Source organism: Enhydra lutris, unplaced genomic scaffold, assembly GCF_002288905.1.
Source record: "Enhydra lutris kenyoni isolate GAN:26980312 unplaced genomic scaffold, ASM228890v2 scaffoldscaffold67, whole genome shotgun sequence".
Lineage (NCBI taxonomy): Eukaryota > Metazoa > Chordata > Mammalia > Carnivora > Mustelidae > Enhydra > Enhydra lutris.
In genome coordinates this window covers 3,528,325-3,551,502 of record NW_019154151.1, presented here as the reverse complement: position 1 = coordinate 3,551,502, position 23,178 = coordinate 3,528,325, and the positions used below count along the sequence as shown (strand labels likewise).

General features: G+C 37.6%; 1 protein-coding gene across 2 annotated transcripts in view; it reads right to left on the bottom strand.

Annotated features, from left to right (window-relative positions):
* LOC111159173 (diaphanous related formin 2) overlaps nt 1-23,178 on the bottom strand; it is a 1,005,724-nt gene that overhangs the window by 943,459 nt on the left and 39,087 nt on the right. For both annotated transcript variants that reach the window (XM_022521608.1, XM_022521609.1), the window contains exons 2-3: nt 15,040-15,072; nt 12,260-12,436 (exon numbers count right to left, since the gene is read on the bottom strand). In XM_022521608.1, coding sequence (XP_022377316.1) covers nt 12,260-12,436; nt 15,040-15,072 — 210 coding nt within the window. The remainder of the gene's footprint in view (nt 1-12,259; nt 12,437-15,039; nt 15,073-23,178) is intronic.

Genomic DNA, 23,178 nt, shown 5'->3' with positions numbered 1-23,178 from the left:
CAAAAAAATAGAAATGGAAGGAAAACTTCCAAACTCATTTTATGAGGCCAGCATTACATTGATATCAAAACCAGACAAAGACCCCATCAAAAATGAGAAATATAGACCAACATCCTTGATGAACACAGATGTGAAAATTCTCATCAAAATACTAGCCAATAGGATCCAATAGAACATTACAAGGATTATTCACCATGACATAGTGGGATTTATTCCAGGGCTGCAAGGTTGGTTCAATATCTGCAAATCAATCAGTGTGATACAATACATTAATAAAAGAACAAGAACCATAAAATACTCTCAATAGATGCTGAAAAAGCATTTGACAAAGTACAGCATCCTTTCTTGATCAAAACTCTTCAAAGTGTAGGGAGAGAGGGTACATTCCTCAATATCATCATCAAAGCCATCCAAGAAAAAACCCACAGCGAATATCATCTCAATGGGGAAAAACTGAAAGCTTTTCCCCTAAGGTCAGGAACATGGCAGCGATGTCCACTATCACCACTGCTATTCAACATAGTACTAGAAGTCCTAGCCTCAGCAATCAGACAACAAAAAGAAATTAAAGGCATCCAAGTCAGCAAAGAAGTCAAATGCTCACTCTGCAGGTGATATGATACTTTATGTGGAAAACTCAAAAGACTCCACTCCAAAACTGCTAAAACTTGTACAGGAATTCAGGAAAGTGTCAGGATATAAAATCAATGCACAGAAATCAGTTGCATTTCTATACACCAACAACAAGACAGAAGAAAGAGAAATTAAGGAGTCAATCCCATTGACAATTGCACCCAAAATCATAAGACACCTAGGAACAAACCTAACCAAAGAGGCAAAGAATCTATACTCAGAAAAATATAAAGTACTCATGAAAGAAACTGAGGAAGACAAAAAGAAATGGAAAAACGTTCCATGCCCATGGATTGGAAGAACAAATATTGTGAAAATGTCTATGCTACCTAAAGCAATCTACACATTTTATGCAATCCCAATCAAAATACCATCAATTTTTTTTCAAAGAAATGGAACAAATAACCCTATTATTTATATGGAACCAGAAAGGACTCGGAATAGCCAGAGGAATGCTGAAGAAGAAAGCCAAAGTTGGTGGCATCACAATTCCAGACTTCAAGCTCTATTACAAAGCTGTCATCATCAAGACAGTATGGTACTGGCACAAAACCAGACACATAGATAAATGGAACAGAATAGAGAGCCCAGAAATGGACCCTCCACTATATGGACAGCTAATCTTTGACAAAGGAGGAAAGAATGTCCAACGGAAAAAAGAGTCTCTTCAACAAATGGTGTTGGGAAAATTGGATAGCCTCATGCAGAAAAATAAAACTGGACCATTTCCTTACACCACACACGAAAATAGACCCAAAATGGATGAAGGACCTCAATGTGAGAAAGGAATCCATCCAAATCCTTGAGGAGAACACAGGCAGCAACCTCTTCGACCTCAGCCGCAGCAACTTCTTCCTAGGAACATCGCCAAAGGCAAGGGAATCAAGGGCAAAAATGAACTATTGGGATTTCATCAAGATCAAAAGCTTTTGCACAGCAAAGAAAACAGTCAATAAAACCAAAAGACAACTGACAGAACAGGGGAAGATATTCACAGAAAACATATCAGATAAAGGGCTAATATCCAAAATCTATAAAGAACTTATCAAACTCAACACCCAAAGAACAAATAATCCAATCAAGAAATGAGCAGAGGACATGAACAGACGTTTCTGCAAAGAAAACACCCAGATGGCCAACAGACAGAGGAAGAAGTGCTCCACATCACTCAGCATCAGGGAAATACAAATCAAAAACCACAATAAGATACCACCTCACACCAGCCAGAATGGCTAAAATTATCAAGTCAGGAAACAACAGATGCCGGCGAGGATGCAGAGAAAGGGGAACCCTCCTACACTGTTGGTGGGAATGCAAGCTCATGCAACCACTCTGGAAAACAGCATGGAGGTTCCTCAAAAAGTTGAAAATAAAGCTACCCTATGACCCAGCAATCACACTACTGAGTATTTACCCTAAATATACAGATGTAGGAATCTGAACGGGCATGTGCACCCGAATGTTTATAGCAGCAATGCCCACAATAGCAAAACTATGGAAAGATCCTTAGATGTCCATCAATAGATGAATGGATAAAGAAAATGTGGTATATATATACAATGGAATACTATGCAGCCATCAAAAAAACAAAATCTTCCATTTGCAATGACATGGATGAAACCAGAGGGTATTACGCTGAGCACAATAAGTCAATCAGAGAAAGACAATTACCAAATTATGACCTTGATATGAGGAATTGGAGAGGCAGAATGGAGAGTTTGGGGGGTATGGAAGGAAAAAATAAAACAAGATGGGATCAGGAGAGAGACAAACCATAAGAAACTCTTAATCTCACAAAACAAACTGAGGGCTGCTAAGGGGAAGAGGAGTATGGAGAGGGTGGTTGCATTATGGACATCAGGGAGGATATGCGATATGGTGAGTGCTGTGAAGTGTGTAAGCCTAATGATTCACAGACCTGTACTCCTGGGGCAAATAATACATTATATGTTAGTAAAAATAATAGAACAAATTTTTAAAAAGAAAAAAATAAATAAAATTTTAAGTCATTTTAAAATCTTGTTCATGTTTTTCTCATTCTTTATTATGTCTGTATTTTACAACAGACATAGTACATACGTATGTGTATAAAATTTTTAAATAAAATACACTGGGGTTGGGGCGCCTGGGTGGCTCAGTGGGTTGAGCCGCTGCCTTCAGCTCGGGTCATGATCCCAGGTCCTGGGTTGGAGCCCCGCATCGGGCTTTCTGCTCAACAGGGAGCCTGCTTCCTCCTCTCTCTCTGCCTGCCTCTCTGCCTACTGACAGTGATTTCTCTCTGTCAAATAAATAAATAAAATCTTTAAAAAAAAATACACTGGGGTTACTTGCTCAAACACACATATTTTTTCCTTTTTTTTGTATTTTTAATTTTTATTTTTTTTATTATTTTTTTAATTTTACTTTTTTTTTCAGCATAACAGTATTCCTTGTTTTTGCACCACACCCAGTGCTCCATGCAATCCGTGCCCTCTCCAATACCCACCACCTGGTTCCAACAACCCCCCCCCCCCCCCCCCCGCTGCTTCAAACCCTTCAGATTGTTTTTCAGAGTCCATAGTCTCTCACGGTTCACCTCCCCTTCCAATTTCCCCCAACTCCCTTCTCCTCTCTAACTCCCCTTGTACACATATTTTTTCTAACAAGATAGTAAATCAAGAAGTTGAGAGACTATTAGTGCAGAGCTTGACAAACTTTCTCTATATAGGACCACATAGTAAATGTTTTAGGCTTTGTGGGTCGCAGGGTCTTTATCACAATTATTCAACTCTGCAATTGTAACACAAAAGGAGCCACAAATGATATATAAACAAATGGCTATGGCTGCATTCAAAAATACTTATAAACACTGAATTTCATATATTTTTCATGTTCCTGAAAGTCTTCTTTTGATTTTTTTTCCAGCAATTTAGAAAATGTAAGGTTAAAACTTTTTTTTTAATTATTCTTACTTTTTGAGCCATAAAAAATAAAATCCTAGAGGCACGGATAGTGTATTTGTTATCTTTATGTTCCCCTGGACCTAACAAAGTATCTCAAAGCATTCAATAGAGAGATGTCAAATAAACTTTTCCATTTTCTTTTTTTTTTAAGGTTTTATTTATTTATCAGAGAGAAAGAGAGAGGGAGAGAGAGAGTATGCACAAGCAAGCAGAGGCTGAGAGAGAAGCAGACTCCCTGCTGAGCAAGAAGCAGGATGCCGGACTCGATTCCAGGATGCTGGGATCATAACCTGAACCGAAGGCAGCAGCCTAACCAACTGAGCCACCCAGGCATCATTATGTCCTGCTGTATCACGCCTATCAGAACATAAGCTTCTTTTTTAAGATTTTATTTATTTATTTGACAGAGAGATAACAAGTAAGCAGAGAGACAGGCAGAGAGAGAGGGGGAAGCAGGCTTCCTGCCAAGCAGAGAGCCCAATGCGGGGCTTGATCCCAGGACCCTGAGATCATGACCTGAGCCGAAGGAGAGGCTTAACCCACTGAGCCACCCAGGCACCCCAGAACATAAGCTTCTTGACACCAGGAGATTCCCTTGAGCTCTTCTCTGCTCTTTTTTCCTCAGAGCTTAGAACAGTACCTGGCATCCAGAAGGTACACGATCTTGATAAACTTAATTGTTTAAGCTCTGAGAATGCTTTAATGCCAAAAAATACTGAAAATTCGTTAAGTGACATGGGGTTTCATAGTATATTCGGGTCTTTCCTGTTTCCTCCCTGAGCTCCTGCACTGGGTTAAGCACCCACAGTAGCCTATTCACAGGTATCCCACTACTATTGAAACCAGTTTTGTACATTCTTCTCTCCCTGACCAAACTCTGAGTTCTATGAGGACAGTGGAGGTATTGCATTCATCTCTGTACCTCCAACATACAGCAACCTGGATTACTGCACATATTTAAAAAAAAAAAAAAAAAAAAAAAAAAAAACAGTTGTGAAGGAGCCTGGCTGGCTCAGTTGGTTGTGTCTGCCTTCAGCTCAGGTCATGATCCCAGAGTTCTGGGATCAAGCCCCCGTCGGACTCCCTGCTCAGCTGGGAGTCTGCTTCTTCCTCTCCTTCTGTCCCTCCCCCAACCAATGTTCTCTCTCCTGTTCACTCTCTCTCTCACAAATAAATAAATAAAATCTTTCAAAAAAAAACTGCTATGGAAATACATTCATAGCAATGAATGTATTAAAAATATATTTTGGAAAGCAATTCTATGTACAAACCAAGAACAGAGGCAGTAAATTGCGAAGTTTACTACCTACAACCAGTTAAATTTGCAAAACCTAGTTCCTTTAATTCTTCTTGCAAACTTTGGTGAAAATTTTATGTGAAGTGAATTTAAAAGTGACTCAGATTTAGTTACCTTTTTTAAAGAAGATTTTATTTGTTTATAAATAAAGAGTAGGGGGATGGACAGAGGGAAAAGGGGAGAGAGAGAATCTCAAGCAAACCCTGCGCTGAGCACGGAGCCTGACGCAGGGCTCAATATCATGAGCCTGAGATCATTCATGACCTGATCCGAAATCAAGAGTTGGACACTTAACTTAATGAGCCACCCAGGCACCCCTCAGTTACCTTTTAGACCTATTTACTGGGTAGGTTTTGCTCCTCCTTTACAAGCTCTTCTTAGAATCTATGTAATCTATGTATCTCAGTCTAATAATGTACAGTAAAGACACTGGAAATGTAAAGGTAACCAATGGAAATTATGTGATCTAGACAATTTCTAAGGCTGTAATAATTTCTGACTATTTCCATGGCTTATTATAAATTTTAAGATTTATTTTACCTATATTTTATGGTAATTTAACTATCAATTCAAATTACTAATGATGACAGCAGTAAAAGGTTCTCATCCAAGCTAACCAACTCCTAAAACACCAATGTTGTATAAAAAAGAAACCCAGGAGAGAGTCAGGGGAGATAAGTATACCTGGGTTAAAGTATAACACCTGGGGTCCAAAGTCACAAATTCTCTCTAAATTGGTGAAAGCCAAAAGAGAGAGAACAAAAACTAAAAAGCTTTGGGATTATTTATGGAAGTCCTAGCAGACAGAACATGGGCTAGATAATTTAGTATTTATTGCATATAGCTACACTGTCATTAAAATATGCCAAAAATGCAAAATATATTAATATAAATTGCTGAATAGAAACAAAGTGCAAAACATATTTACACATGGAATCATATATTAAAATGAGGTTGAAATGAAATATACTTACAAATTAATCAAAAATCATCACTAGCCTCATGTTTTGCATATGACAAAACTATTTAATTGCCTATGTTAGAACATTTCTATACAAATCCAATGTCACCAATGTAAGCTGGACCTCCACTCAACAGATCTTTCTGATAGCTAACATAAGAAATCAAATTCCAGGGCACCTGGGTGGCTCAGCAGTTTAAGCCTCCACCTTCGGCTCAGGTCGTGGTCTCAGGGTCCTGGGATTGAGCCCCAAATCAGGCTCTCTGCTCAGCGGGGAGCCTACTTCTCCCTCTCTCTCTGCCTGCCTCTCTACTTGTAATCTCTACTTGTCAAATAAATAAATAAAATCTTTTTTAAATAAAAGAAAGAAATCAAATTCCAACTTGAGTTCTCAAGAAGTCTATGTCTATTTTTTAAGCTTAAAATGGAAACCCTCTCTCTCTCTAGTCCCCAAGAAAGAACAACTGCATACAAAAAAGTAATAATGCTCAAAAGGAAACACAAGTGTCCAGACATTATCTCTCTACTTGTTCTAACTGTATTCAGTTCATATAAAAACAAATTATCACTACTAAATATTTAATAGTCCTTAAGCAGTATACTCAAGTGTGCAAAAACCAGTTCAGTTATTCTCAAAGACCATGAAACTCAAAGGCCATGTAAGCTCAAAGGTCATGAAACTTACAATATTGAATAACTATTCAATTATACCAATATTAATTTACTTATAAAGTGGAAAGGAGATATTTCACCAATCTAATTAGAAGCAATACTAAATGCATTTGATTAACATGATAAACGTTACAAATAGAATCTTATTCAAATTTGAATTTTTGGTTAAAGGTGATATGTAATACTACAGTCACCTTTTACAGTTACTACAGTAACTACAGTTACTACAGACACCTTTTATAGTTAGCAAAAAAAAAAAATGTAAAAGCAGTATTGCTGTTTTGGTCCTACTACCTTTACCCACTTGTGAAACATTTGAAAACATGACTCTGGGGAGGAGGGGCACAAGAATCTTAAAGAGCAAGTATAATTTATTCCTGCTGCTAATTATAAAATTCATAAAAAAACAAGTGTTTTTCATTCTTGAAAGTTTTAATAGAAAGTCTTCCTTATTTTCAATTAATACTCCGTGACTAGAAGTAAAACAATTCAATCTTAGAAACTACTGAAGACATGCTGCTATATAAAGAGAATGTGCTTCATTAAAGAATCATCTGTAACTTTCAAATTTGGAACTTTAAAATCTGTCAGCAATAGCCATTGATACATTGTGCAAAAGATCTGTCTAAAATTGTTTCACTAAATAACTACAATTTGAAAAGTCACATACCAATGCAGAAAATGTATGTCAGAATCAATGGAACATTACTAATTTACAAATACACTAGTAAAGGAAATCTAACCACTCAAATTTTTCCTTTAAGTGAACTTGTTGCATGATTTTACTTAGCAATAGTCAAGTTATTTTTAAAACAAGCTATTAATAATGAAATAAAGAGTTACAGTAATCAGAGTTAATACTTAAAAAATTATGTCTAGGGGTGCCTGGGTGGCTCAGTGGGTTAAAGCCTCTGCCTTCTGCTCAGGTCATGATCCCAGGGTCCTGGGATCGAGACCCACACTGGGCTCTCTGCTCTGCGGGGAGCCTGCTTCCTCCTCTCTCTCTGCCTGCCTCTCTGCCTACTTGTGATCTCTGTCAAATAAATAAATAAAATTTTTTTTTAAATAAAAAATTGTGTCTATACTGGGGCAACTGGGTGGCTCAGTGGATTAAGCCTCTGCCTTCGGCTCATGTCATGAAGTCAGGGTCCTGAGATTGAGCCCCACATCAGGCTCTCTGCTCAGCGGGGAGTCTGCTTCCCCCTCTCTCTCTGCCTGCCTCTCTGCTTACTTGTGATCTCTTTCTCTCTGTGTCAAATAAATAAACTCTTTTAAAAAAATTATGTCTAATACTAATTTCATATTTAACCCAAAATCCCCTAATATCTACATCTACAAGCCTGTACACTGAGAACTCCTGTTGATAAGATATGATCCTCAAGCATAGCAGGAGTTTCAATTATCAGAGTAAGATAGGATTATATTTGAATACTGCCTTTGATCATTTAAGCTTTTCACCAAAAGTCCTACCAAAAATACATCATTAAGCAGAAATTCCAAATAATAAATTTTATTAGCAATTTTAAAGTAACTTATTTCTGGTCAAGCATCTCATATACAATTACTGTGTATAATGTTGTGCTATTTTGTACAATTATTTAGAATTTTTTACACCTCAGTATGTATCCTAAAACACATACTGAGTGTTTAGGTCAAATGGCCTAAATGTTTGTTTGTAGTTCACTAAAGTGAAAAAAAGCCAATCAACAGAAATAGCACAATAAAAGATGAGAATCATAAAAACAAGAGTATCATACATAGTGGCCATCACGTAGAACCCGAACATCTATTACTTTATTTTTACAAGGAAGGACACCTAGGAAGAGTGAAATAAAAGAACTTTGACACTGAGAAATCTACTTGTGTTTTAGAAACAGATCCACTTAAGTGTCTTCTCCCAATCAATTTAGATAATGGCATTTTAACAGATTTCCATTATAAATTTTCAGCCTCTTTCAACTGATGCTTTGTAAAAAGAGATTACAGACAACTTTACATCATCAGTAGGAAATAATCCATCCCAAACTGGCTTTGCCTACTAACCAATATACTTTTGAATTGCCTTCTACTCCACTGAGTATGTGTGCAAGGAAAATGTATTAACTTTATATTTAGCTTAAATGAAACATTAAAGACAGATGCTACAAGGCGCACTTGCATGGCTCAGGTGATTAAGCATCTTCCTTCAGTTCAGGTCATGATCCTAGGGTCCTGGGACCAAGCCCTGTGTCAGGCTCCCTGCTCAGAGCTTGTTTCTCCCTCTTCCTTTGCGATTCCTCCTGCTTGTGCTCTCTCCCTCTCTCCCAAATAAATAAATAAAATCTTTTAAAAAAAACAGATGCTTCAAAAAGGCCATTTTTTTTTACATTTTTATGTATCTAAATTTATGTTCCAGCTCACCCACTTACTAACTAAGACAAGTTACAGAACCAATTTCTTCACTCTCTCTTAGCTTCAATTTCCTCATCTAAAAATGGAGTAAAACTATGTCACCTACTTTGTGGCATTTTCATAAGGATCAACTGAAATAGTACGTATAAACTATTTAGTTACAAGCCTGGCTAGTAAGTGCACAGTAAATGAAAGCTATGATAATTCATAAAATAACTTCTTCACTATAAGTTAATTATGGTCAAACTGAAGATATCATAGAAAACACATAATGTTCAATGTACAGGTTACATTGAACATTATGTGTTTTAAGAAGTACACTTCTCTCAAAGAAGAGATATAATCCTTAAAATATATTTATTGATTTTTTTTGGTTACTTTTAATCAAACCATATTTACCTAACTCCTACTCTGAAATTTCCAATGGAAAGAAAAATTGCCAATAGAGAAAATGTGGCTGTCAATTGTACCTTTCTTTAAATCACATTGATGAACCCACAAGCAAATCTTTGTTAAAAACATCACTCATTTAAAGAGGAAAGTGGTAATATTCTCATTAAACATTAGAATATTCAAGCCACAAAACAGAAATGTTATAAACGTTTTTAAAACACTGTCAACACTGTACACAAAAACTTAGAAACTAGTAAGAATCATTTTTGCCTAAGAGTACAAGTATGATAAAGGCAGGTGCATGTCTGAAACAGAGTGAACCAGTGGGAACAGTAGCACAGGAAGTTATCAAAGGAGGGAAGGTGAGGATCAGATCATATAGGGCATTATAAGCCATTTAAGTGTACTGACTTTTGTACACCAAGTGAAATGGGAACCATGGAGAGACCTGATGAGCCAACTGATAGAATACTCTTCAGGATTTAAATGGATAATATTTCTGTATTGAAAATATTCTGTAGAGGGTCATAGTGAAACATGGAGACCAATTAAGAGTTGTAGTAGTCCTATAGTCCTACCACTACTGTGGCATTCCAGGTAAGATTTCAACTAGTGTGGGGTCAGTGAAGGTGATAAGAAATGGTCAGCTATTCCAAGTACCTTACTTTGAATGAAGAGTTAATGGGTTACGAAATGAATTAAAGGTAAGAAAAAAATAGTAAAAGACAATTCAAACGATTTTGGCCTAAGTAACTAGGTAGACAGATATACCACCAGCTGAGAAGGGGAAGACACTGGGAGGAGCAGGTTTGGAGGAGAATATCAGCAGTTCAGTTTTGAATATATTACTTTGGAGAACTCTACTGATCATCCAAGGTGAGACACTGATTTTGAAGTTGATATATGAGTCTAGAGTATAGACATGAGGACTAAGCTGGAGGTAAATTTGAGAATTGTGAGCACACAAATGGGATTTAAAAGCTCAGTATTGATTGTAATTACCAAAGAAGATAATATAAAGAGGAAAAGATGTCCTGGGCCTCTACTTTAAAGGCTGAGAACATGAAAAGGAATCAGCAAAGAAGATTGAAAAGAAGCTGCCAAAGAAGCAGAAGGAAAACCAAATCAATGTTGGGGGTATGGAAGGGTGGAAGCATTTCAAATTTGAGAGAATGATCAACTGTATCAAATGCTACTCAAGGTCAATTAAGATGTTTTATCTCTATGGTAAGGCTGTCACTGATGTCTTCTATTCTTTTCCCAATCCCAGTGAGTATCCTTATGATATGATCCTTGCTTTAAATTCTCCATCAGGCATGTTATTTACATCTGTTTCACTTAGATTTGTAGCCGAGGCCTTAGCTTGTTCTTTCATTTGGCATAAATTCCTTCACCTTTGCATTACCTCTAAGTGTCTTTCTCTGTGTTAGAAAATCCAGTTACGTCTCCTGCTCCTGCAAGTAATGTCCTTATGAAGAAGAGGTCATGTAGTGTCCAAGGCCTGGAGCTTCAGGGAGTGTCTCTGGTGTGTGCTGCATGTACTCTGCTGTTGTTTTGGGGTGCTGTATCCTTTAGGCCAGTACTCTGCAGAGGCCCTCCTTGCCTGCTGTGGCCAGTGTTTGGTCCCTGGCCTGAATGTGGTGAGTTTAACCAGGTATACTCTGGTCTTAAGAACGAGTCTTATCACCATCTCCACTGGAACTCCCTTCAAAACTCTCTGGTCAGGAGATGTGGTGAAGTCAGAGCTTTATTCTGGTCTTCTGAAGGTTAGGCCCACTGTGCTGGTTCTGAAGCAGGCCTGAGAAGGGTACCTCCAATGAAGCACAGGGGGTGGGGCTTGGTTTGAGCAAATTATGCAGGCAGTGTTGGTGCTGGGCTGCTTCCAGCAGCTGGCTCACTGTTTATGTTGTTATGTGTGGGGGAGGGGAAAGGCTCCAGCCAGCTCCTTTGTTCCCAGAGAGGTATCTCAGTGAATGCTGCCTCTCAGGGGAAAGCTCAGAGGATAGCAAGTAATTCCCATTCATTCCAGGTGCTCTTCAGATTGCTTTTACCAAGCAATGTCCTTGGGTTGCTGCCTGCCTTCTCTCTAGGAGCAGAGTGGTGCCCTCAGGGCTCTAACCCAGCCAAGCTTGCTGACCTTCAAAATTCCAGGCTTTAAACCCTACTGGTTGCAAGAACTCATGAAACTCTGTCCCTCTTGTTTTCCGAAGCCAAGGGCTTTGGTGAAACAATCTCCATGTACATCCCCCCATGTGCTTCTCTTTCTCTCTCCTTCTGTCTCTCTCTAGCACTTCTCCAGACCAGAGCTCCCTCCCCTCCTCAGTAGCTTTGATCCATTCTTCCCCTAAACCACATCTCTGCACTTCCTACCTTCTTTGATGTGGTCTCTTCTCTCCCTTCATTTATAGAGTTTATTCTGTCAGTCTCCAGGTTGATTTCTGAGGTATTTAGACTGATTTGATAGCTCTCTACCTGTGTTCATGAGATGAGTTGAGCCTAGTGTCTTCCTACTCTACTGCCATCCTCCTCCTTCTCTGAGGCACTGTTTCTCCTCTATGTTTTCCCTTGTTGTTTTACCCTCTGTCTTCCCCACTCTATTTCATATACCTAACAAGATACCTTGTGTTGTTTCCAGCAAAGTGAAATTTGGCCTATTTTACTTTACAGAGACAGAAACACAAATCAGTTAAGTAAAAAACTGGATTCAATGTGCCTGAGACTACAAAATACTAGAGAACACAAATAAAAAAGAGAGCCCCTTCTTTCTGGAGCTCACTGTAGAAGTAATAAGTGAGGATGTTTTAGTTCAAAAACACAGATACTTCTGAAAATAGTTCTGTGTTATCAACAGGTTTCTGGTCTCTCTTTTACATTACAAACACAATCCATACAAACATACCTACTTAAAACCCCATGCTATCTTGGACACACAAATTTTAAAATCACAACAAAAATAGGGGTCTAACTTACCATCATTTTTTCAAAGAGATCCAGTACTTCCTTTTCTGACAAATTCAAAGATCGTTCATCATACAATGGCTGAGCTGCTGGAAACTCACTCATTGTAACTTGAGAATCAATAGGATGTTGAATAAGAGGTTTTTCTTTTTTGACAGTAGATTTTCTAAAACTTGTAATTCGGTCACGCTACAAAGAAAAAAATAAGAAACTCTAAGAAAGAAACCCAGAATCACAAATACAAAGTACTGAAACATCAAAATAGCACTTAATACAAGAAATATCAAAATAGCACTTAGTATAATATGTATAATTATTGTCTTTTGACAAACTTAAGCAACAAGCTCCAGTTAGAGATTGTACAATTTTGGAAAAATTTGTAATAGTTCTTCAGTCTCAGAAGTCTGAGGTGTGAAAAGCATTTCTCAAAAGTAAACCTTAGTCCCTTATTTCTGTTTCACACAGTAAGTAGGTAAAAAAAAAAAAAGTCCTGCATCAAGGTCACATGGTTGTTTAAGGGAGAATGTAGCTTTGAACTACGAGAAATAAAGAAAGGAAATATAAAGAGCCCCAATGTTCAATTCTAAGGGGTAAATTACGGTAACATTTCTCTCTTCGAAGTGCCAAAAATTGTGACAAGTAGCTATGGATACTTTGTCAGCATAGCGGTTGAGTATAATAGTTAAGGACATAGATTCTGAAGCCAGACTGCCTGGGTCTGAATGTGCCCTTTACTAACTGAGGAACCCTGTGCAAATTATGTGTGCTGTTTCCTAGTCTCTAAAATATGTATAACAAGTGGCATCTGGGTGGCTCTTTCAGGTAAGTGTCCGACTTTTAATTTCGGCTCAGGTCATCATCTAGTAGGGATCATGAGATCGAGCCCCCACCCACACAGGGCTCTATGCTCAGTGGGGAATCTGCTTGAGATTTTCTTTTTCTCTAAAATAAATAAAGTCTTTAAAATACAGATAACAAGTACCTATACCACAGAGTTATACTGAGATTAAAATAAGTTGTTATGTTGAATGTACTTCTCTGCTATTTATTTTATAATTGTTGCTGTTACTATGACTGCCCTTTTTTTACCTGAAAATTGGGAATAACAAGACATCACCTTTTCCATTTAATGGCAATGTTAACATATACAGAATTATCTTATTCCTACAACTACTATTATGAAGAATTTCATGTTTCATGGATATTGACTCTGAAACTTTGGTTCCATGCACAATCTCTAATAATTAGCTTGCTATTTCACATAAAGTATATTAATGAGTCCAGGTACATATGAACATCCCAATCTGTTTTAAACCACAAAACACTAGATCTCAGAAATTAGTAATGTCCATAAAACTGAATGCAACTCAGTTTTATTCTGGTTTCTGTTAGAAAGCACATGCATACCATCAATTCATGTTAAACAAGCACACATGTTAGATGTGAGAACAGTAATCTTCCTGCCATGTTACTGAGTCCTTATAAATTATTTCAAATATTACAATTATTACAAACTGCATCACAGAAGTTATTACAACAACTTAATTTTCTGTTGACTCCCCCCATTAAAAAGAACACACTTTTCATTTTGATTCAAGGAACGCTTTTTTTTAATTAAAAGTTGTATTTTTAAAGAAATACGAGCAGTTTTATACAGCTTATTTAGGATTACAAAAATGATTTCAGTACATGGTTTCATACAAAGTTATTATATAAATCATAGTGTTTTAGAGCTGGGAAGAATTTGAAAAATCACCTAGACCCTCTCATTTCACAGAAAAAGTGATTCAATAAATTTGTAAGCCCTGGTTCCAGTCCCAATGTTCACATTAAGATTTATTTCTTTAAATTATCCTGAACTATATTCTAATTTTCTTTTAACTCTTAGAGGAAAATTAAGTTGGTTTAGGTATGTATTACATTTTCAAACAACTCTATTAAGTAATCCCAAATAAGCTTGAGTACATATTCAACAGTCAAATTTCACTAAAAAAATATGGTGGACATAAAAGCATTTAAATATGTAATTTACCATTAAATCAATGTTTTTCTGTTCCTGTTACTTCATGTCACTTTTGTAGTGCTAGATTTTAACTGAGTAGCATTATTTACATATATACTTGATCTTCCATTATGCCCTTCATTTCTATCTAGAAAATAGGCTTTTGCTTTCGGCTATACTCTAATAAGAACATGAAGTTAAGCTATACAATTTTATCTTCTTGAATCTACTAATGTTTTACATTATTTGTAATTTCACAAAAGAAAAAAAAATGGACACTGCTTAAAATACTGTATTTTAAAAGTTTAACTATAAAAGGGCACACTTAAAAGTTAAGCCCATAACTTTTAATAAGTTTTACTATGATAGCCTTAGCTCAAAATATTTAAGAATTTTAAATTTAATAGCATATATCTAATATCATTAACTTACTTTCCTTTCTACATTAATTTCCCCCAATATTGATATTAATCTTTTACTTATTCACAGTTTCCTTGGCTATCATAAAAGAAAAAAGTCTGTATTTTCCAGAGTTAGATTTATATACAGTCAAAAAAAATTCTGGTTAAGGTATATAGTAGGATAAAATCAAAATTTTATTGAGTTCTCAGATAATTCTTTACTTTAATATCCAAAAAAAACAAAAGAATCTCTTAACAAGTCTTCCATTCTACTGTACTTTTAAACATTTATATATATCTTACATACATGAATGCTTTAATGTCCACCCACTTTAGTTAAAAAAGGCAACATGCACAAGTAACATAACATGCTACTAAGACCACCTTACCACATCATCTGCCAAAGTTTTTATTTGAATGTTCTATTAAAACCAAAAGGGAAAAAAAAAACCTGTCAGATAAGAGAATTCATAGATCAAACAAATTAATAATTGAATGATAACCCATTGATTTTATTAATTATAACTAATCAAAAAGAACTAGCAACTTTAAATATATAACCAAATACATTTTTTACAAAGGGGAAAAAAACACTCTTTAAGGATTAAAAATGAAGATTTGGATGGGGGTGTGTACTTGTTTTTAAAGATGACTTGCAGGGTCCCAAAGTCAGATCTGGATCAGACATCATTACCATAGTGCTCAAACATGAGAAAAGAAATTGCAAAGTCTTAAGTCCTTTCAAGTTTTTTCAAAGTTTTAGAATGAATCATATATATGAAATAAATAAATTTTTAAAAATGGAAAAATGTCACATTTAATATAAATGAAATAAATGAAAGAGCTGTGTCTAAAATCCAGTTACATTTGATAAAGGAAATCTTCAAAATATACTAGAAAAAACTGAATTAACAGATTCTGTTAATCTATGTCCATTTCTCAAAAATTCCAAAACATGTTTTTTCCATGTGGTTTTCTACTGCTGAAAAGCACTTAAAATGGTATATCCTAGTTAATAAAAGAAAGTGGCTAATAAAAGCTACCATACAACAAAATGGGCACCACTATTTGAAGAATTAGGGTATAGCAATGCTAAAGTAATAAAGCAATATTACAGTAAAGTAAACAAAGTAATAATAGTTTAGTAAACTTCCATGATTGAGAAGGTGATTCAAGATCTTACAATAACATATGATCAGCATGAAGGGCAATTATTATAAGTACGTTGAAATTTTAATTAAAAATTCTGATTTGGGGGCACAGTTGTTAAGCATCTGCCTTCAGCTCAGGTCATGATCCCAGGGTCCTGGGATCGAGCCCCACATCTGGCTAACTACTTAGCGGGAAGCCTTCTCCCACTCCCCCCTGCTTGTATTCCCTTTCTCGCAGTCTCTCTCTCTCTCTCTGTCAAATAAATGAATAAAATCTTTAAAAAATAATAAAATAATAAAGATTGTGATTAGGGAGGAAAGAGATTTTTAAAAATCACCAGCTGAGAATTAAAAGTAAACTTTCTGCCACATCCTACACATTTATGTCTTATAACAGAAGCTGAGGGGCGCCTGGGTGACTCAGTGGGTTTAGCCTCTGCCTTTGGCTCAGGTCATGATCCCAGGGTCCTGGGATAGAGCCCTGCACCAGGCTCTCTACTCAGCAGAGAGCCTGCTTCCCCCTCTCTCTCTGCCTGCCTCTCTGCCTATTTGTGATCTCTGTCAAATAAATAAATAAAATCTTTAAAAAAAAATAACAGAAGCTGAATGATGTACACCAACTTGGTCAAGCTTGCTCACATCCCTTTTTACTAAAAGGGATATTAGTACTCGTAGCTGAGTACTTCCCAAATCTGGGGAAAGAAACAAGAATTTGTGTCCTAGAGTCAGAGAGAACAATCCCCAAGATGAAGGAGAACAGACCAAGAGTGACCCTTGTGAATCTTAATACCAGGGAAACCATCTTAAGGGCAGGTAGGCGAAAGAGATTCCTTATCTACAAAGCGAGGAACATCAGAACAAGCTCAGACCTGTCCAGCGAGATCTGGCAAGCCAGAAAGGGCTAGGAAGACATATTCAGGATACTAAATGAGAAGAAACAAAAATTCTTTATCCAGCATGGCTGTCATTCAGAATGGATGGAGTGATAAGGAGCTTCCAGGACCAGCAGAGATTAACAGAATATGTGACCACTAACACGGTCCTGCAAGAAATATTAAGGGGGGTTCCATAAACGGAGAAAGAACCCCATGGGTGATATAAAACAGAAATATACAAAGGCGAACCACAGAAACAAGGACTTCGCAGACAACATGATGACAATAAAATCCTATCTTTCAATAATCACTTTCAACGTGAACAGCCTAAATGCTCCCATAAAACGGCACAGGGTTGCAGACTGGATTAAAAGACAGGACCGATCCATATGATGTCTACAAGAGATTCATTGTGAACCTAGGGATACATCCAGACTGGAAGTAAAAGGATGCAAAACCATCTTCCATGCCAAAGGACTGCAAAAGAAAACTGGGGTAGCAATGCTCATATCAGACAAATTAGATATTAACCTAAAGACTGTAGTCACAGATACAGAAGGACACTTTATCATTCTTAACATTTCTATTCAACAAGAGGATCTAACAACTGTAAATATCTATACCCCCAACATGGGAACAGCCAACTACATAAGCCAAGTGTTAATCAAAATACAGACATACTGATTATAATACATTAACTGTAAGGGACCTTAACATTCCACTCTCAGCAACAGACAGATCATCTAAGCAGAAAATCAACAACAAAACAAGAGCTTTGAATGACACATTGGACCAGATGGTCCTCATAGATAAATACAGAACATTCCACCCAAAATATAGCAGAATACTCATTCTTCTCAAGCACACATGGAACTTTGTCCAGAATAGACCAAATGCTCGGTCACAAATCAGGTCTCAACCGATACCAAAAGACAGATTATTCCCTGCACATTCTCAGACCGCAATATTATGAAACTGGACCTCAATCACAAGAAAACGTTTGAAAGAAACTAAAACACTTAAAGCTAAAGACCATCCTCGTCAAGAATGTTTTGGTCAACCAGGAAATCAAAGATCTTAATCAATCCACTGAAACCAATGAGAACGAAGACACATCAGGCCAAAATCTATGGGATATGGCAAAGGTGGTCCTAATACATAGCCATCTAAGACTCACCAAAAAAAACAGAAAAATCCCAAATATACAAACTATCTATATACCTTAAAGATCTGGAGAATCAATAACAAATTATACCAAACCCATGCACAAGAAGAGAAATAATTAAAATTAGAGCAGAGATCAATGAATTAGAAACCAGAAATACATTAGAACACATCAACGAATCTAGAAGCTGGTTCTTTGAAACAATCAATAAGATTGATAAAGCATTGGCCAGACTTATCCAAAAGAAAAGAGAAAGGATCCAAATTAATAAAATTATGAATGAAAGGGGAGCGATCACAACTAACACCAAGGAAATAGAAAAAATCATCAGAAATTATTATCAACAGCTATATGCCAATAAGCTAAGCAACCTAAAAGAAACGGATGCATTCCTGGAAATCTATAAACTTCCAAGACAGAAACAGGAAGAAACTGACAACCTGAACAGACCAATAACCAGTAACAAGATTGAAGCAGTGATCAAAAACCTCCAAAAAAACAAGAGTCCAGGGGCGCCTGGGTGGCTCAGTTGGTTAAGCAACTGCCTTCAGCTCAGGTCATGATCCTGGAGTCCTGGGATCGAGTCCCACATCGGACTCCCTGCTCGGCGGGGAGTCTGCTTCTCCCGCTGATCTCTCTCTCCTCTCATGCTCTCTCTCTCTCTCAAATAAATAAATAAAATCATTATTAAAAAAAAAAAAAAAAAAAAAAAACAAGAGTCCACAACCGGATGGATTCCCGGGGAAATTTACCAAACATTCAAAGAAGAAATAATACCTATTCTTCTGAAGCTGTTTCAAGAAATAGAAACAGACGGAAAACCTCCAGATTCTTTCTATGCGGCCAGCATTACCTTGATCCCCAAACCAGGAAAAGACCCCATCTAAAAGGAGAACTTCAGAGCAATACGATGCCAAAATTCTTACCAATATCCTAGCCAACAGGATCCAACAATACATTTAAAGGATTATCCACCACAACCAGGTGGGATTTATCCCTGGGATGCAAGGGTGATTCAACATTTGCAAATCACTCAAAGTGATAGAACAAATTCATAAGAGAAGAGAGAAGAACTACATGGTCCTCTCAACTGATACAGAAAAAGCATTTAACAAAATACAGGATCCTTTCCCGCCTTTCATGGTTAAAACTCTTCAGAGTATAGGGATAGAGGGGAATTTCCTCAATTTCATAAAATCTATCTATGAAAAACCCACAGTGAATATCATTCTCAATGGGGAAAAGCTGAGTCTTTTCCTTAAAATCAGGAATATGACAAGGATGCCCACTCTCACGACTATTACTCAACATAGTACTAGAAGTCCTACCAAGAGCAATCAGACAACAAAGAAATAAACGGTATTCAAACTGGCAAAGAAAAAGTCAAACTCTTTCTCTTCGCAAATGGCATGATACTTATGGGGAAAACCCAAAAGACTCCACCCCCAAATTATTAGAACTCATACAGCAATTCAGTAATGTGGCATGATACAAAATCAATGCACAGAAATCTGTTGCTTTCTTATACACTAACAATGAAAATGTAAAAAGAAAAATTAGAGAAATGATTCCACTTACAACAGCATCAAAAACTGTAAGATACCTTGGAATAAACCTAACCAAAGAGGTGAAGGATCTATACTCAAGGACTATGGAACACTCATGAAATAAATTGAAGAAGACACAAAAAGATGGAAAAACTTTCCATGCTCATGGATCAGAAGAATAAACATTGTTAAAATGTCTATGCTGCCCAGAGCAATCTGTACTTTCAACACCATCCCCATCAAAATACCATCAGCATTTTTCAAAGCGCTGGAACAAACAATCCTAAAATTTGTATGGAACCAGAAAAGACCCCAAATCACCAAAGAATTGTTGAAAAAGAAAAACAAAGCTGGGGGCATCATGTTGCCTGATTTCAAGCTATATTATAAAACTGTGATCACCAAGACAGCCTGGTACTGGCACCAAAACAGACACACAGACCAAAGGAACAGAATACAGAGTCCAGATATGGACCCTCAACTCTATGGTCAAATAATCGTCAACAAAGCAGGAAAAAATATCTGATGGAAAAAGACAGTCTCTTCAATAAATGGTGCCGGGGGGGGCGCCTGGGTGGCTCAGTGGGTTAAAGCCTCTGCCTTCGGCTCAGGTCATGATCCCAGGGTCCTGGGATCGAGCCCCGCATCGGGCTCTCTGCTCTGCAGGGAGCCTGCTTCCTCCTCTCTCTCTCTCTGCCTGCCTCTCTGCCTACTTGTGATCTCTGTCTGTCAAATTAAAAAAAAAATTTTAATAAATGGTGCTGGGAAAGCAGGACAGCTATATATAGAAGAATGAAACTCGACCATCCTCTTACACCATACACGAGGATAAACTCAAAAAGGATGAATGACCTCAATGTGAAAACAGGAATCCATCAAAATCCTAGAGGAGAACATAGGCAGTAACCTCTTCAACATCAGCCACACCAACTTCTTTCAAGACAGGTCTCCAAAGGCAAGGAAACAAAAGCAAAAATGAACTTTTGGGACTTCAGCAAGATAAAAGACTTCTGCACAGCAAAGGAAACAGTTAACAAAACAAAGAAGCAATGCAAGGAATGGGAGAAGATATTTGCAAATGACACAACAGACAAAGGGTTGATATCCAATATTTATAAAGAACTTCTCAAACTCAACACCCCAAAAACAAATAATCTAGTCAAAAAATGGGCAGAAGACATGAACAGACACTTCTCCAAAGAAGACATACAAATGGCTAATAGAAACATGAAAAAACATTCATCATCATTAGCCATCAGGGAGATTCAAATCAAAACCACATTGAGATACCACCTTACACCAGTTAGAATGGCAAAAAATTGACAAGGCAAGAAACAACAAATGTTGGAGAGGATGTGGAGAAAGGGGAACCCTCTTACACTGTTGGTAGGTACAGCCACTTTAGAAAACAATGTGGAGGTTCCTCAAAAAATTAAAAATAGAGCTACCCTATGACCTGGAGATTGAACTACTGGGTATTTACCCCAAAGATACAGATGTCATGAAAAGAAGGGCCATATGCACCCTAATGTTCATAGCAGCAATGGCCACAAAAGCCAAACTGTGGAAAGACCAGAGATGCCCTTCAACAGACAAATGGATAAAGGAGATGTAGTCCATATATACAATGGAATATTACTCAGCCATCAGAAAGGATGAATACCCAGCTTTTGCATCAACGTGGATGGAAGTGGAGGAGATTATGCTGACTAAAATAAGTCAAGCAGAGAAAGTAAATTATTATATGGTTTCACTTATTTGTGAAACATAAGCAGTAGCATGGAGGACATTAGAAAGAAGGGAAAAATGAAGGGGGGAATCAGAGGGGGAGACAAACCATGAGACACTATAGACACTGGGAATTAAACTGTGGGTTTTAGAGGGGTGGGGGGGCTAGAGGGATGGGTTAGCCCGGTGATGAGTATTAAGGAGAGCATGTATTGCATGGAGCACTGGGTGCTTTACGCAAACAGTGAATCTTGGAACACTACGTCAAAAACTAATGATATACTGTATGGTGGCTAACATAATTTCCAAATATAAAAGAAAAAAGAAAAAAAGAAAAATAAAAAAAACTTTCCAACAGCTCTCTAATTTCACTGCAAGTGTAAGTCAAAATCCTTACAATGGCCTACAAGGCGCTCCTGATCTGTACTCTCTCCAGATCCCTCTGACCTCATCTCCTATTACTGTCCCTTTAATTCCTTCAGTTCAGTCAAAGTGACCACCTCACTGTTCTTCAATAATGTAATCAGTCACGTGCACTGACTCTTCCCTCTGCTGGCAATGACCTTTTCTATTTCCATATTCTTTATTCCATAATCTCTCCTTTTGGAATTTTTGCTCAGTGAGACCCAATCTGTCCATCCTATTCAAGTGGAAACAACGAGGTCAGAAGGTGGCAGTGGAGTAGAGGAACCTAGGGTTGCCTTGTCCAATTACCACCACTAGATAACTATCAAATCATCTCAATACCCCAGAAATTGACACCAAAACCGGCAGAACAAAATACAACTAAAGGAAGACAGGAGGCCACATCAAAGAAAGTAGGAAGTGCAGAGACACAGTTTGGGAGAGAAAAAGATCTTAACCACTGCAGTGGCAAGGGAGCTGTGTTCGCAGAGAAAGGCAGGAGACAGACTCACATGTAGGAGAGCACATGGGGAAAACAATTCCCTCTAACAACTGGCTTGGAATGTTAGAGGAGCCAAACTTCAATTTCATGACTTCTGACAAGCAATAGTGCTTAAAGCCTGGAGTTTTAAATGTCAGTGGGCTTAGCTGAGATAGAGCTCCAAGGGCACTGGGGTTGCTCTTGGAGAGAAGGCAGACAAAAGACCTAGAGACACACAGCATGGAAACAGCAATCAGAAGACCAACTAGGGCACATGGTGGGGAGGTTATGTGTTCATTTTAGAATGCATCCCAGAGAGGCGGCATTCACAGAGGGACCCTTTAGGAACAAAGAAACTGCCAGATGCTATATCCCTCCACTGCCTATCTTCATAAGCACATGACCACCTGTGGGAACCAGCACAGTGGCAACACTCACTCACTAACTTACTTACACCAAACCCTGCCCAACATACCCCGGCAGAATCACACTTCCGGAAGTGCCAGTTTCACTTGTCTCAGACCAAGGCACACCTAGTCAAATGGCCACATTCAGTCCAGGGACCAAACACTGTTCACAACAGACCAAGACAGTCTCTGCAGACAACTGGCCCAAAAGATAAAGTGACCATCACAAAATAGCACAGTATATGCAGCACACATTGAAGATAGTCAATGCCATAAATGTCGGGCTCTGGGAAATAAGGGAAACCACACAGCAGGACAATACAGAACCTCTTCTTCTTCATAAGGCCATTACCCACAAGAACAAGAGATTTAGTTGACTTTCCTATAGTAAACAACAAAACTAAAAGACAACCTACTAATGGGAGAAGGTATTTGCAAATGATATATCCAGTAAAGGGTTAATATCCAAACTATATAAAGAACTGATACAAATCAACACTCAAAAAACAAACAATCCAATTTAAAAATAGGCAAAAGTCATGAACAGACATTTCTCCAAGGATGACATCCAGATGGCCAACACACACATGAAAAGATGCTCACCATCAACTCATCATCAGGGAAATGCAAATCAGAACTCCAATGAGATATCACCTCACACCTGTGAGAATCGCTCCAATTAACAACACAGGAAACAACAGATTTGGCAAGAATGTGGAGAAAGGAGAACTCTCTTACACTGCTGGTGGGAGTGCAAACTGGGGTAGAC